The 12974-nt window shown below is 36.6% G+C and overlaps 3 protein-coding genes across 5 annotated transcripts; 1 reads left to right on the top strand and 2 right to left on the bottom strand.

Annotated features, from left to right (window-relative positions):
- The first annotated feature begins 756 nt into the window (after window positions 1-756).
- LOC133818508 (uncharacterized) lies at window positions 757-6110 on the top strand. 2 transcript variants are annotated; one of them, XM_062251410.1, is made up of 6 exons: window positions 757-917; window positions 1117-1789; window positions 1967-2028; window positions 2112-3893; window positions 4978-5080; window positions 5209-6110. In XM_062251410.1, exons 2-6 carry the CDS (start codon window positions 1612-1614, stop codon window positions 5925-5927), a joined length of 2844 nt encoding a protein of 947 aa, XP_062107394.1. In that variant the 5' UTR covers window positions 757-917; window positions 1117-1611; the 3' UTR covers window positions 5928-6110. The 2 variants fall into 2 exon arrangements, with proteins under 2 accessions (XP_062107394.1, XP_062107395.1); XM_062251411.1 differs by lacking the exon at window positions 757-917 and adding an exon at window positions 929-1032.
- Window positions 6111-6244: 134 nt separating this feature from the next.
- LOC133818510 (uncharacterized) lies at window positions 6245-7488 on the bottom strand. Its single transcript, XM_062251414.1, has one exon. The coding sequence runs from the start codon at window positions 7102-7104 to the stop codon at window positions 6442-6444; it is 663 nt and encodes a 220-aa protein (XP_062107398.1). The 5' UTR covers window positions 7105-7488; the 3' UTR covers window positions 6245-6441.
- A 753-nt stretch (window positions 7489-8241) lies between these two features.
- LOC133818509 (chloroplastic group IIB intron splicing facilitator CRS2-A, chloroplastic-like) lies at window positions 8242-12192 on the bottom strand. 2 transcript variants are annotated; one of them, XM_062251412.1, is made up of 9 exons: window positions 12042-12191; window positions 11466-11685; window positions 11295-11379; window positions 11120-11187; window positions 10623-10673; window positions 10454-10527; window positions 9116-9174; window positions 8918-8994; window positions 8242-8520 (listed from the first exon to the last, which is right to left on the bottom strand). In XM_062251412.1, the coding sequence occupies exons 2-9, from the start codon at window positions 11679-11681 to the stop codon at window positions 8398-8400; spliced, it is 753 nt and encodes a 250-aa protein (XP_062107396.1). In that variant the 5' UTR covers window positions 11682-11685; window positions 12042-12191; the 3' UTR covers window positions 8242-8397. The 2 variants fall into 2 exon arrangements, with proteins under 2 accessions (XP_062107396.1, XP_062107397.1); XM_062251413.1 differs by lacking the exon at window positions 9116-9174 and having other exon boundaries at window positions 12042-12192.
- Between the last annotated feature and the right edge of the window lie 782 nt (window positions 12193-12974).

Here is a 12974-nt window from a genome sequence, read left to right on the forward strand (position 1 = left end):
AATCAAAGTTCAAATAAACTATTTTATATGCATATAAAAAAAATTTAGTCACATATATAATTAATTATTTAAACTCTAATTTGAATACAGTAAATTATTTAAAATTTTTCAAAATTTAATAAAATATTTACTATAAATATAATATACACGCCCATAAAAAAAAATTAAAATATAAATTTTCTAAATGCCATCCCAAAATATGTTTAAAATCATTTTTTTTTCATTTGATATATTACAACTTGTTTTGTCTATTTATTATTTTCCGAAAAGAGGAAGAAATACCAAAATAAGGAAAATTGTCAATAGCTAGCCACTTAAAAAGGCGTGTTGCAAAGAATAGAATAGTCTGAGCGAGTGAGAGTTAAAGCTTCGATATTCGAAAGTTGAAAAAACACGCTCCTACAGTACGAGACCAACGACACGTCATCATCCACCCACTGCACGGACTCTCTATTATTACTTTCCAATTTTGTCCCTATTCGCTAAAAGATTTTTTTGCCAACTCACCAATGTTATTAACTGTTGTTTTTAATCCAAATGCCAAAATTAATTATACTCATTACTTTATGTTTGCTCAAACAAAAATCAACTAATTAAATAGATTAATAACATTAGTTGCGCACGCACTCTTCTTTTAGGTTTGACTAGCTTTTTCAAATATTGCGCGCGTGAGGTAGAGACAAATTAAAATAGGGGAAAGATGACAAATTTGCCTTCTTATCCTACGCATCCCTGACACCCTAACAGTCTCACTGATTGAGTAGGCTCTTTCATAGAGAGCGATACAAACAGTAAGGCTACAAAGAAAGAGTGAAGCTTTTGAGGTCGGGCATGGCAGAGGAGAGAGAGAGAGACGGATAGTTAGATAGAGTGTCATCCTCTTCTTCGACCTCAAGCTGCATTGGAACAATCTCTAGGTATCCGCGATAATATTCATACGTCAAGTCTTTTGGTTCTATGACCCTTCAGAGCTTTTCATGATTCCGGATTCGATTTCTTAATCATAATCCCATTCTCCAATTTTCGCTCAGAGTTCAGACCCACTCCAGCTTTTATTTTTGGATTTTTCTCATTGTATTATTTTGTAGCCAATAGGATTTGTTTTTGCTTGTGCAGATGTCGTAGTCGGTCTGCGCGTCGTCATTTTGGCAGAGCCATCGACTGAGGAGTAGCTTTCGGCTGTAGCAAAGAGAGTGAGAGAAAGAGAGAGAGCTCTGAGCTGCCGCTCTGCTTGGTTATGGCTATCTTTTTTCTTTTGGTTTCTTCAGTTGTTCCATTTACCCAACAGTAGTATTGTACGGTCTTTCATGTTTTCTTGTACCATTTTTTTTAATTTTCTCGGATTCTTCTTACTTTTGGATATTGGACGACACTCCTGTGTACTTTTTGGTGATATGTTTTTAGAGAAATGTGTGTACAGTTTGACTGAAATATGGGTTATGTGTGTCGTATTTCGACCATGCTGAACTGGGTTTCATAGATGTGGAGCTAGTTTAGTAGGACTTCATGGAGATTTTGGGTTAGAAAGGCGAGAGAGAGTTTTGGCTTTGAAAGGTTTCTACAGGTTTTATTATTTCCAAGGTGTGGGCTTCTCTGGGCAGTTTTGGCGAAATGAATGATAATTTAGTGAAGGCAACGACGTCGACGACAACGACGTCGTCTTTGGCAATTACAGAGAAGAAGACGACTCATAGAACCGGTGGCTGTGTTGGCATTTTCTTCCAGCTCTTTGATTGGAACCGAAGGCTCGCCAAGAAGAAGCTTTTCTCCAAGAAATTGCTTCCCCCTGGTTAGTCCTATTCGCTCATGAAAACCAACCACAATGTTGCTCTCTCTCTCTCTCTATATATATATATATATAAATATACATATAAATATGTATATATCTTAAACACAATAGATACACATTATATGAACAAAACAAAGGTTTTGACTTTTGCTTTATTGTTTTGATGTACCGCACCAGTTCGTTCAAAGCAGGCTTCTAACAAGTTTAAAGGCGATGAAAGGATGCCTAAGCTTCACTTGGTATGCATTAATGGATATTTCTCTTCGTTTTGTTTAGTGTTTTTCGTTTATTTATTTGATAATCATGGTTGTTGGAACAACAGATTGCTGATGAAAACAAGGGAGGCTTCCCTAACATGAAGAAACAGGGGGCTCGTAGTGTTGATTCAGAGCATAAGCATGAAACCCGGTCTCCGGGTTTGGTTGCTAGACTTATGGGTCTAGAGTCCATGCCTGCTATTCGTGAGAAGCCCAAGAAGGCTTCCTTATCTGATGCTTGTGATAGTGAGGTGAATAAATTTGTGAATGGTTTTTCTGGTGGGTGTGGTAAAGAGGGTATGGATTTGGAGAGAGGAAGCATAAAGCAGGTTGAATCTCGGCCTCAGAAGCTTCAGAAAACAGGGCAGTTTGAGAGAAAAGCAATCACTAGGTTTGGAGCTGACGCACTTCAAATCAAGAGTGTTTTATCACGTTCAAGAAAGCATAATCACCACCCTAAGTTTGTGTCTCCGGTTAAGAGCCCCAGGATTCCTTCTGGAAAGAATGTTTCTCGGACCTCTCGGCTGTTTGATGCTGCTACTAAGATTTTGGAACCAGGGTTGCAGACTTCCAGCAAAGCAAAGTGTATTACATATACAAGATCAGTTCATTATCCTCCTAATAACGAGACTGTTATGGAGAGAGCGATGGTTGAATCAGAGGAGCGACCTAAACCATCTTGTTTTAGTGGCAATGTGTCTAAGTCTTTGATGGGGCAGAGTTCTTGTAAAAATTGTGGTAATTTGCTTGATGTTATTAACTGCAGGCCGAATGTGGATGAAGTTTCACCGGATTTTGCATCATTTGGTTCGAGTTTCGCCAATGGATCACTTCCTGAAGAAACAGGAAGAAGCAAACCAAGGTTACCTGTTTCCTCATTTGGGCAAAATAATGATGCAGTTTTTCATAGAAGTTGGGACAACCTCGTGTCTCAAAAGAATGAAGAAATAGAAAACGCCCAATCCAATAATAGACCCATAACTGAAAGAAAGTCTTTGCTTCGTGAAGGTCAAGCTTCATGGCAGTCAATGAGCCAACCTTGTAATTTTCGGAGAGATGAATCATCTTCTTTTGACTTGAAGCACCGTGTTCGAATACAGGAGCAGATGCCTTTAGGCAGGGATAGAATTCCACCAAGGTCAAAACTAAACAATTTGGATACTAGAAAAGTGTCATCAGCCGCAAATTCTGTGAGAGGTACCAAAGATTTTGTTGCCTTGAACCGAAGCATGAGTGGTCGTGCCAGACCAAGGGTGACTCCAAAAGAAGAGAGTGACAAGTTTGTTCCAGAGAGGAAAGCTTTTAATGGGCAAGAGGAAGGTAATATATCTCTATTAAGAGGCTCAGCACGGAAAAGAAGGACAATTAACTTTAATAGTCAAGTTGAAAGTAGGGACTTTGTTAGTTCAACTACTACGAAATTGAGGACAATTCAGTGTGATTCATCAACAGGTGAAGGGTTGGGATTGAATGCTCATCCAATGAACCGAAACTGTGGTAGAAGTAGATTAGTTGATCCGAGAGAAGGTAATGGAGCTGCTAAAAGTATTAACAATAATGTTGTTTCTTTCACCTTTAATTCCCCCATAAGGCAAAAGCCTGGAAGGTCTTTGGAATTGGATGGGAAGACCATTAATGATGAGGTAGAGGAATCTTTTCAAAATCCATCGTCTTTAAAAGGAGATTCTATAGCTGCCCTTCTGGAACAAAAATTGAAGGAACTGACTAGTCAAGAAGATGAGGAATTAGCAGTAGGTGGTCCACCTAAGAGGTCGATTGCCATGATTCTTAAGGAGCTAATATCTGCTTTAATGGCAGAGCGGCCAGATATAGCATCTCCATCCACTGTAAGCCATCTTTTATTTGCACAGTAATTTCTAAATTGAAGTTCTATCTCCTCAAGATGGGCCATTCTCAATTATTTTTGCTGTAGTTGTATATATATTTGGTTTGCATATTAGTTGGTAAACTCTACTTGCATGTCTAGAGTCTAGACCCAAATCATTTGCTTGAACTAGTAAAGCAAATATGGAGAGAACAATGTTTCTGTTTTGGGGACTTTGGATGATACAATTTGATAAATGTATCTTACAAGATAACCTGTAGGAAAATTAACTGTAGATAATTGTTTTCTAATTAGATATCTGTTTTATTGTATGATTTGTCACTAGGAATTCGCCTTAACAGTACGTTTGTGTACTCGATAACCTGAGATGCCAATTCAATTTATTGAATTTATATGATTGTCTCTGGCTATATTGAAGGAAAACTGCAATACTTTTTAGCTGTGGTAGAAATGTAACTTTATTTACAAAAATGCATATAGGCGACATTAGAGTAAATATCCACTATCCAGGATAAAAAAGAGGGGTTAAGAGTTAAAGAGTGAGTGACAATGTTTCAGAATATAAATGAAAACAAGCCATGTCTTATTGACAGTATGAAAGTAAGTGAAAATGTGTAGAATGGGAAAATAAATGATAAAGGAAGCAGTAATAATTACATGGCAATTGAGAAATGATGCAAATATGTTTTAATGGTCAATTTTAAATTTACTAAATTATCACATATTGGCTCTAGATAGAATGCAGAAGGCAATTGGTCCAAAAAACTGGTGTACAAGATTTCACCTGTGTCATATTCATTGCAACTGGCGATGGTAAAACTTTTCTTGTATGTTATATGGTTAAATGTTTCTCCTGTCCTGTATTGTAAACAGCTAAAGTACGTGTGTCAGTGGTTAAAGCACAATTTTATATTTCCATTGAGTTAAGTTCTTTTATCCATATTTTTCTCTCTGCAGGTTAGGGTCAAATGCCAATATCTAGTGTAGTTCATCGAGATACTTTTCCAAGTTGTTCTCTCTGAAAGAATTAAGTGCTATTGCGTACTGTTTTCTGATTAGAAGAATGTCTTTGTTGCTATTTTCAGGCTCAAATAAAGCAGGAAGGGTCTTCTCACGTGGCTGATCATTTGAGCCCAGGATCTGTTCTAGAGGCCTCTTTCTCTTGTAGCAGTCTGGATGAAAGCTCAGGTACATAGAATTACATTACATAATAGAAAAGGAACCGATTTTCTTCATTTGGTGCATTAGGTTTTCTACACATGCGAATAGATTTTGTGCCTGTCTAAGACTTGTTCATTGTTTTATGCTAATTCCAGGACATATGCTGTTCTCGGACTCTATGGACTGCTCCAGCGATCAATTGCATTGCTTGGGACAAGATTCTGATCTCTCTGATTCTGCTACCTCGTTACGAAAAGAGAGAACTGGTTGCGAGAGGATGACAGCCCTTGTCAGCAATGTTTCTCGAATATTAGACAGCATCAATTTTGATGGGGGAAGATTGACAGAAACCAAGCTGGCTCATGCGAAGGATGTTATTGTGAATGCTGGATTATTGTTTGGAAATGTGACATTGTATTGCCTAGATGGAACAGAAGGTCTGTTCATTGGCCCCGTACTTCTTGATCTGGAAAAGGTTGCCAATGCTGCCTGGACAAATATCAATATCTTTACCGGTACGGATGTCAACAAAACGGAAAACCAATATAGAGAATTGCTTTTTGACTGTCTGATAGAATGTTTAGATTCCAAGTATGGACAATACACTAACTCAAAACTCAAAGCATGGACGAGATTTGCTTCATGCATGAACCGGGAGATGATAATTGGAGACCTTGAAAAGGAGATGAACAAATGGACATCTTTGGCTGGGATGCTTCCCGACGAGATTATAGAATGGGAAATGAGTCATGCTCTAGGGAAATGGACAGATTTTGATATCGAAGCTTTTGAGGATGGCGATGAAGTTTGTGGCTACATTTTTCAAGATTTAGTTGATGAAACTGTGAATGAACTCACCAGACTAGGTTGTTAAATCTGGTTATCTCGTTTATTTTTGTTTAAATTATTAGAACTTGCACAAAAGCTTTGGAGTTCGATAGATTTTTTGTACAAATTAGGGAATTGTTCAGATGAACCGGTATCTAAATTAAATGACTTTGTTGTATAGCTCTATGTTGCAGTTATCCAAGCCCGATGACAAATTCTTTTGTTTCAATGCTGTGTGTTACCGTATTAAATGCAGTTTAATGCAGTTTAGCGTTTAAAAATGAATGAAGAGACAGATTAATAATGCTGAGTAACTAACTCAAGTTGCAACATCTCCCAATGCTTTTTTTTACACAACAATAGTAAATCCAATCATCTCTTTCCTTACTATTTTTAATATCCAAAAACTGAGATCTCCCAATGCTTTTTTTTACACAACAATAGTGGTAATCAAACATGATCAAAAAATGAAATAACCAAAAAAAAAAAAAAAAGAACAAGAAAAAGAAACAAGTTGAATGAAGAAGAATCAAACCACAACTCAAATGACAAAATGATAATTAAAACGCTCTATACGCCAAAACAGTCTGTCTTCCACCTCTGTGAATAGCTCTGTTCTCGCCATTGATGGCATTAGACGCCGCCGAAGAAAGCCCCTTCAACTCCTCAAGACTTGCATAGCTCTTTCTCGCCATTAAACTCTTCTTATCCCCACCATTCGCTGACTTACTCCCTCTCGAATTCGCCAAAACCTTGCTGCCAACCTTCGACCAAGTCTTCCCCGGAGGAGTCATTTCCATCGTCGGCGGAAGATTCGATGGCTTCCGGTTCTCTTTCCTCAGCACGGCAGAGAAGTCCGGCACTGATTGAGCGACAACAGAGGACCCTTTTCGGCCACTGGTCAAACTAGTCTGAAACCTGACTTGTTTCTTCTGTGGGGTGAGTTTGAATTCTGGCTCGTCGAGTTCTTGCTGGGGTGGCCTCGCGTTCTTCATTCTGAGCCTCGATTCCCTGAGCTCTGCGTAGGCTGTGTATCGTGGTCCTCTCTCCATGATGTAGCTCTCTGTCGTGAGCTTCAATGGAACGGGCTGTTCTGAATAGGAATTCTGAGAGAGGATGAGAGAGATGGGGTCGAGAGAATGGAGAAGAGAATGAAGAGGAGCAGGGTCTGTATGAAGATGATGGTGGGTGGTTCGTAGTAAAGAGCCGTTGGTCTCTGCCATTGTTGAGGAATTCGAGGTCGGGCTCCGTTTTCAGTATTGATTGCAGAGCTTTGGCTTTGATTGAGATTATTAATTGTTTCTGTAGTTAGTTTCTGGTTCAGCTTTTCTCCACTTTGAAATTATTAAAAGATTTCGGATTGTAACGGTCTAAAAAAATGAGAGAGAATAGTGGAAGAAAAAGACCCTTTAGCTTTGGTTTAATTTATTTCTGCTTTTTCTTTCTCCCCCAACGTTCTATTCTGACGTGGGTCCCATTGAAAACCCAAAAGATTAAGGATCAACTTTGGATTCTTATCAACCGTCCGATTTGGAAAAAAAGATTATGATTGCTATTTGACTTGAAAGGATCTCATTTAAGGAGGTGCAAGCAAATGCAAAATGTTTCTTTGAGCCAATACAAATTTATAAGCCAAGACAAGAAGCATATTAGTATTAATGTTGTTTTATTTAAGTTTTCATATTCTAATTTTGAAAAGAAAAAAATGGTAATGGCTTCAAAGTCGGCCATTTGGAGTCGTTATTTGTTGTGTTGTTGACTACAGGTACGAATTCGGCCTCGTCTACTTATTTTTCCTTTTTTTATTATTTGTTTCCACTTAGATGGATGGATAAGCAAAGCTGCAAATGACCAAATAGTTGTAATTGAGAGTCAAAATAGGGGAATCACTGAATCAGTCGTTCGTTCGTTGCTTCGTCGGGTTCCAGTATCAAGAAGTTGAAAATTTGAATATTATCATCCATTATTAATTACCGAAACAATTATAGGAATTAGTAGGTATTACACGAGTAGTTTTTGAAGAAAAAGAAGTTACAAAAAAAAAAAAAAAAAAAGACAATGCTTAAAAGAAATGATGAAAATATCAGGGCTTTTGCTAGTCGCGTGAAATAAAAAGGGCATGACAAAAGCTATACTTTTTTTTCTTTAGAAAAGTTGAGGCAATTGGAAAAGTGAAGATCCATAGCATAATTTCTCAAAATTTACCATTAGGTGGGAGTGGGACTTCATCATACGTAAAAAGGAAGAATCCTATCAAACAAGGCCTTCTACCAACACTAGCCTATGTATCAATGGTTGACAGCATTTGATAATGGAGATGTAAATAGGGGCATAAAGAAAAACATAAAAAGAACTTTCAGTTAAGAAATGTATTTAGGCTATATATATTCGTCAAATTCTAACTTTGTTAAGAATCTACATAATCGCCTGGTCATTCATATACTTTTTCCAAAAAAAATTCTTTCCTTTTCTGGGTTCAAAGTTCTACTATGTGATACTTGAATTTCTGCCTGGGTTCAAAGTTCTACTTTGTGATACTTGTATTTCTGCCCCAGATTAAATCGAGTGATGGATTTGCTAAATCCATTGAGCAGCAGGGACCTCACAGCCTCAACCCCTTGTTTGAGTGCTTCATCAATCTGTCCAGAAGCAAATACCAAAGATTTAAAGCTGAAAAATGACCAGGAATCATGCCAAGACACGCCTATACTCTGTTTTGAGGAAGCTATAGTGCAAGATACCAATGGAAGAAATAAACTGCTTGCTTTCCAGATGCACCATACAAAATAAAATCACTTGGAGTTTTGAAAAACCAATAAGCAGAAGCAATATCAATTTTTAACCATACACGATTGATACCTATTATGCAAGGGTTTTAAACATAAAACTGCAAAAGACTTCAACTGGCATGGTTTTACACATTATTGAGTAGAGGTCCAACTTCCTTTGGTATTGTGTTTGTGTTCGTGTGTGTGTTTTCTTAAGGGTTGGGGTGTGGCTGGAGTATCCTATGATTTGGTTTAAGCAATTATGTACCTGATGTCTCTCTGTAGTACTGAACTTCTGTAGAAGGTAAGCCTTCATGTCCATATTTCCTGGCGGATTTCCAATACCTGCAAAAAAAAATTATATTTCTTCGTTAAATGACAGCAAAGGCAAGATAACCTTAAAGCTGTTCGTTTTGTGTGATAAATTTAGTTGCCCTATGCTAATGCTAGTAGACAAGAATCAAACCTATACATAAACGTGGAAAATCACGGCAACCATCCAAATGACCCATTACACTTTTCACTCTGCAACAAGGAAATTTCAGGTAAGCAATTACAAACAGTAAGATGCCATATTAATTTGCATTTATGAAATGAAATCAGCAAGAAGGAAACTAAACTTGCTTAACGTTCTATTAAATTGAATGAATCAAACTTGAGGATGTGATACTACTGGATACCGGCTTAATAATATTAAACTATATGATCCCACGCACCATTTAAGATGGTTAGAAGCCTAGAATAGAACTTTCTTGTCTTGAAGCTGTAAAATAGCAACGTATAAGAGCATTTAGTCTAAGTTATGCATCTATACTACCGTTTATACAATTCAATAGTTTTTGGTTAGTCACCAAAATTCCTTATAAAATTGTCTTCATGATTCCAAAATCAACCTTTGCTTGACCCACTAATATTCGTTAACAATTGTTTTTATCTATATACATGAAAGATTTCTTGTTTTAATTACACGCTGACACACTAGCAACCACTATACCTTGTTGATCAGACATATTAGCTTTTAATGGTCTTTGCAACTTAAAGTCCATTAATTGGATTATTTTCAAATATCCATTTCCAGCCCTGATGAGGTACTTCCCTTGCAACCTAAGAAATTACATGCATGAACCTACAGAAGTTATCTAAACATCAAATTTAGTCCTTAAACATTATTTAATAGTCTTTGGGTTTATGCACCTAGTTGTTAAATTTCTGCAAGTTGCTCTTGAAAATCTTCCAGACGTCCTCATCCATAACCACCATCTCATATTGTCAGCAAAAAATGAAGTGACCATGTCTGTCCATATGAGACTATATTTCATATAGACAGAAACCCAAGTACCATCAAAGTAATACTTAATTTTGCACCAACTTAAGTATATTTTCCTCTTAAGTCTGAACTATTTCTTGGTAATTGCAATTACAGTCACTGCAAATGTGGGCATGTGGCATGGAATTCCTTGCCTAGGTTGGTCTAAAGCCCCATGTCTATTACTAATTGTGGGGAAGATATATTGATATAACAATATAAGTTTTCAATATTCCCTGAAAAAAGTGCTACTTTCACATCTGCAGAATGTACTAGTTTCTTAATTGAAAATTCTACTAGTGCAAACAACATTTAGAACATCAAAGTCCTTGTTTTTAATCTATCTGCCAAAGAATGAATTAGGTTTACACCATACAACTAACTAATCCAATAATAACGAGATTCAAGAATTGAAGGACAATGATCAGATCTTCAAGAATGCAGCAAAGTGAGTGATGAATATTTAATAGACTGTGAATCAATGTTATCCAAACATACCCATTGTGATGGCCATGGCCTCCTTTTGGCTGAACCCTGAGGATACCATTTGGTAAGCTCATCTCATCATAAGCCTACATCAGCAGGAAAGAAGTATGTAGCAGATAACCTTGATGACCTAAAGCATCCAAATATTGATAAATCTACACTTATAAAACAAAGGACATACCAATAAAATATGGCGTAGAGGTACTTGATAGTGTGCAGCAAGTGGTCCAACCTTAACAACAAAAGGAAATGTCAATGCCAGACGTAACTAGCTCGTGTTTAGAAAAGTTGCAAATCCACATTTTCAACTTATTCAATCACACATCCTCCATTACATATAAATGCTCTTGAAGCAGATAAAATTTATAAAGTCTACTTTCTTGATTATATACTCTAAAATTACATTATGCGCACCGTACCCTAAGAATTAGAAGGTAAATATAGACACCACATATATGAGACCATTTGCATGCCTCTAGGAATTGAACAGTCCTTCGTGCATTACAATTTTTGCCATCAAGTACAAGGGTACTTGTATCTTACACCACAATAACATGTTAAAAACAATTTAGTGACCGTTTAACGACAGCATGAAAAATCCAACCAATCAAAAATATCATGAAATTTTTTTAAACAATAAAGCCAAACAAAAATCTTAAGTATATGATTAGAACGAACCGATTCCCCACTAAAATTCATGTACCCTTGTGGCTTCACCAACAAAATTGGTACCTCTCCAATAGAACCTGTACTGGATCAAATAAAAAATAAGCATATTAATAGAAAACAAAAGCTACCATAAAGAACACCAAAAACAGATTAATAAATAAACAAATAAAAGATAAAGACTAACCTATTCCAACCAAGGCCTTTGACTGTATTGTATTCATGGGAATGCCTTGTGCTTTAGAAAGGGTGTCAATCATTTCATAACCAACCTATCATACAAAATATCACATCAACCAAGGCAAGAACAAGTAGTTAACTAAAGCAAGAAAAATCTTTAAGACATGTATATAATTACATTGTGCCTAGTCCCATAGTACTTATTCCCTGGGTTTCCCAATCCAACAATCAACCAAGGCGTGTACTCCACTTTAGCACCAGTATATTGATTTGGCAACGAAGCACGCATGCGAATATTAGCTGGCATATGTGAACGTTTTTGAAGAAACTGAAGGCGGTGAGGGCTTCTTGGATGTGATAACCAAGAATTTGGGCAGGAAATTGCATACCACATTGACCTGAATACATTCAAGGAAAAAAAAACACATATATCATATTAATATTAGTTTTTATATATATATGTGTGTGTGAGAGAGAGAATTTCAATTCAGTACAAAGCTACCATTATTAGCTAAATAGTTTTAATACTGAACTACATAAAACCTAACTCTTACTTTAAAGCTTAAATTCTAAGTTTTTTTATTTCCTTCTTACAAAACGAAGACATTTGAGACAGTAATAGCTCAGCAGGACAATAAAAATTAAAAATGATAACAATAAATTATCTTTGCCGGAATTTTCTTGGCAACCAAACAAATGAAATACGTGAAAATAAATAAGGGAAAAAAGAGCGTAGAGTAAGAGCAAAACAAACCTGTGTTTGAATTTTAAGAAAAGGAAATGAAAAGGAGGGAGAGATGGATAGATAAGAGCTTGGGTTTGAGCCTCAGTTATGGCTGTTTGTCTCGACTGACTTGGAGATACTGATTAGATTAGTTGCTGGATTTATATATACATTTTGTTTTCTTTTTTAAATGCCCAAAATTCAGCTTTTACTAATGGATCTTAAAATTGTGGATTGGAGTCTATATTAGAATGGCTATTTAGGTTTTTTAACGCCGAACTATTACATATGTATTATCCTGTCCCTGATCTTTTCAGGTCATTAAAAAATCTCCCAATCTTTTCAGGCCATTAAAAAATCTCCCGATCTATTCACAGTCATGTAAATTAGGATTTCCATCTAATTCCGTTCATTTTTTGTAATGGGAGGATGAAGTGATATTTTTTTAACATGAGTTGGGATGACACGTGAGACTCTAAAGTGTGAGTTGGATATTATAACCCGCTGACATGACAATTTAATTTTAGCCCAAATGAATTATGAAAATAGAAAAGAAAGTAAATAATAAAAAGAAGGATTTCAATTTGGGGTCAGGTCAATTGGGATTTTAGGGCTTACTTTTAGATTTGAACTATTAGTTTAGGGAGGTGATATTGGTGATTTTTCTAAGATGAAGATTCGGCTGGAAGTGTGGAGGAGATCTGACTGGAAGTGCCGCTTGAAATCACCACATTCGAGCCAAACGTCGAGCATCTGTGGTGGAGTTCCGCCTGAGTTTGCTACAACCAGGCCTGATCGTGTGGTGGAGAAACATGGGGAGGAATCGTAAATCTTTAGCAAAGAGGAAAGGATACCCAAAATCCCATGAAAGTGTGAATGAGGTTCCATTTTATGGTAAGATTTTTTTTTTCTTCTTGTTTCTGTGGGTTCTTGGTTTGTGTTTGAATGATTTATGGTGGGTGG

This window comes from Humulus lupulus, chromosome 2, assembly GCF_963169125.1.
Source record: "Humulus lupulus chromosome 2, drHumLupu1.1, whole genome shotgun sequence".
NCBI classification, from domain to species: Eukaryota; Viridiplantae; Streptophyta; class Magnoliopsida; order Rosales; family Cannabaceae; genus Humulus; species Humulus lupulus.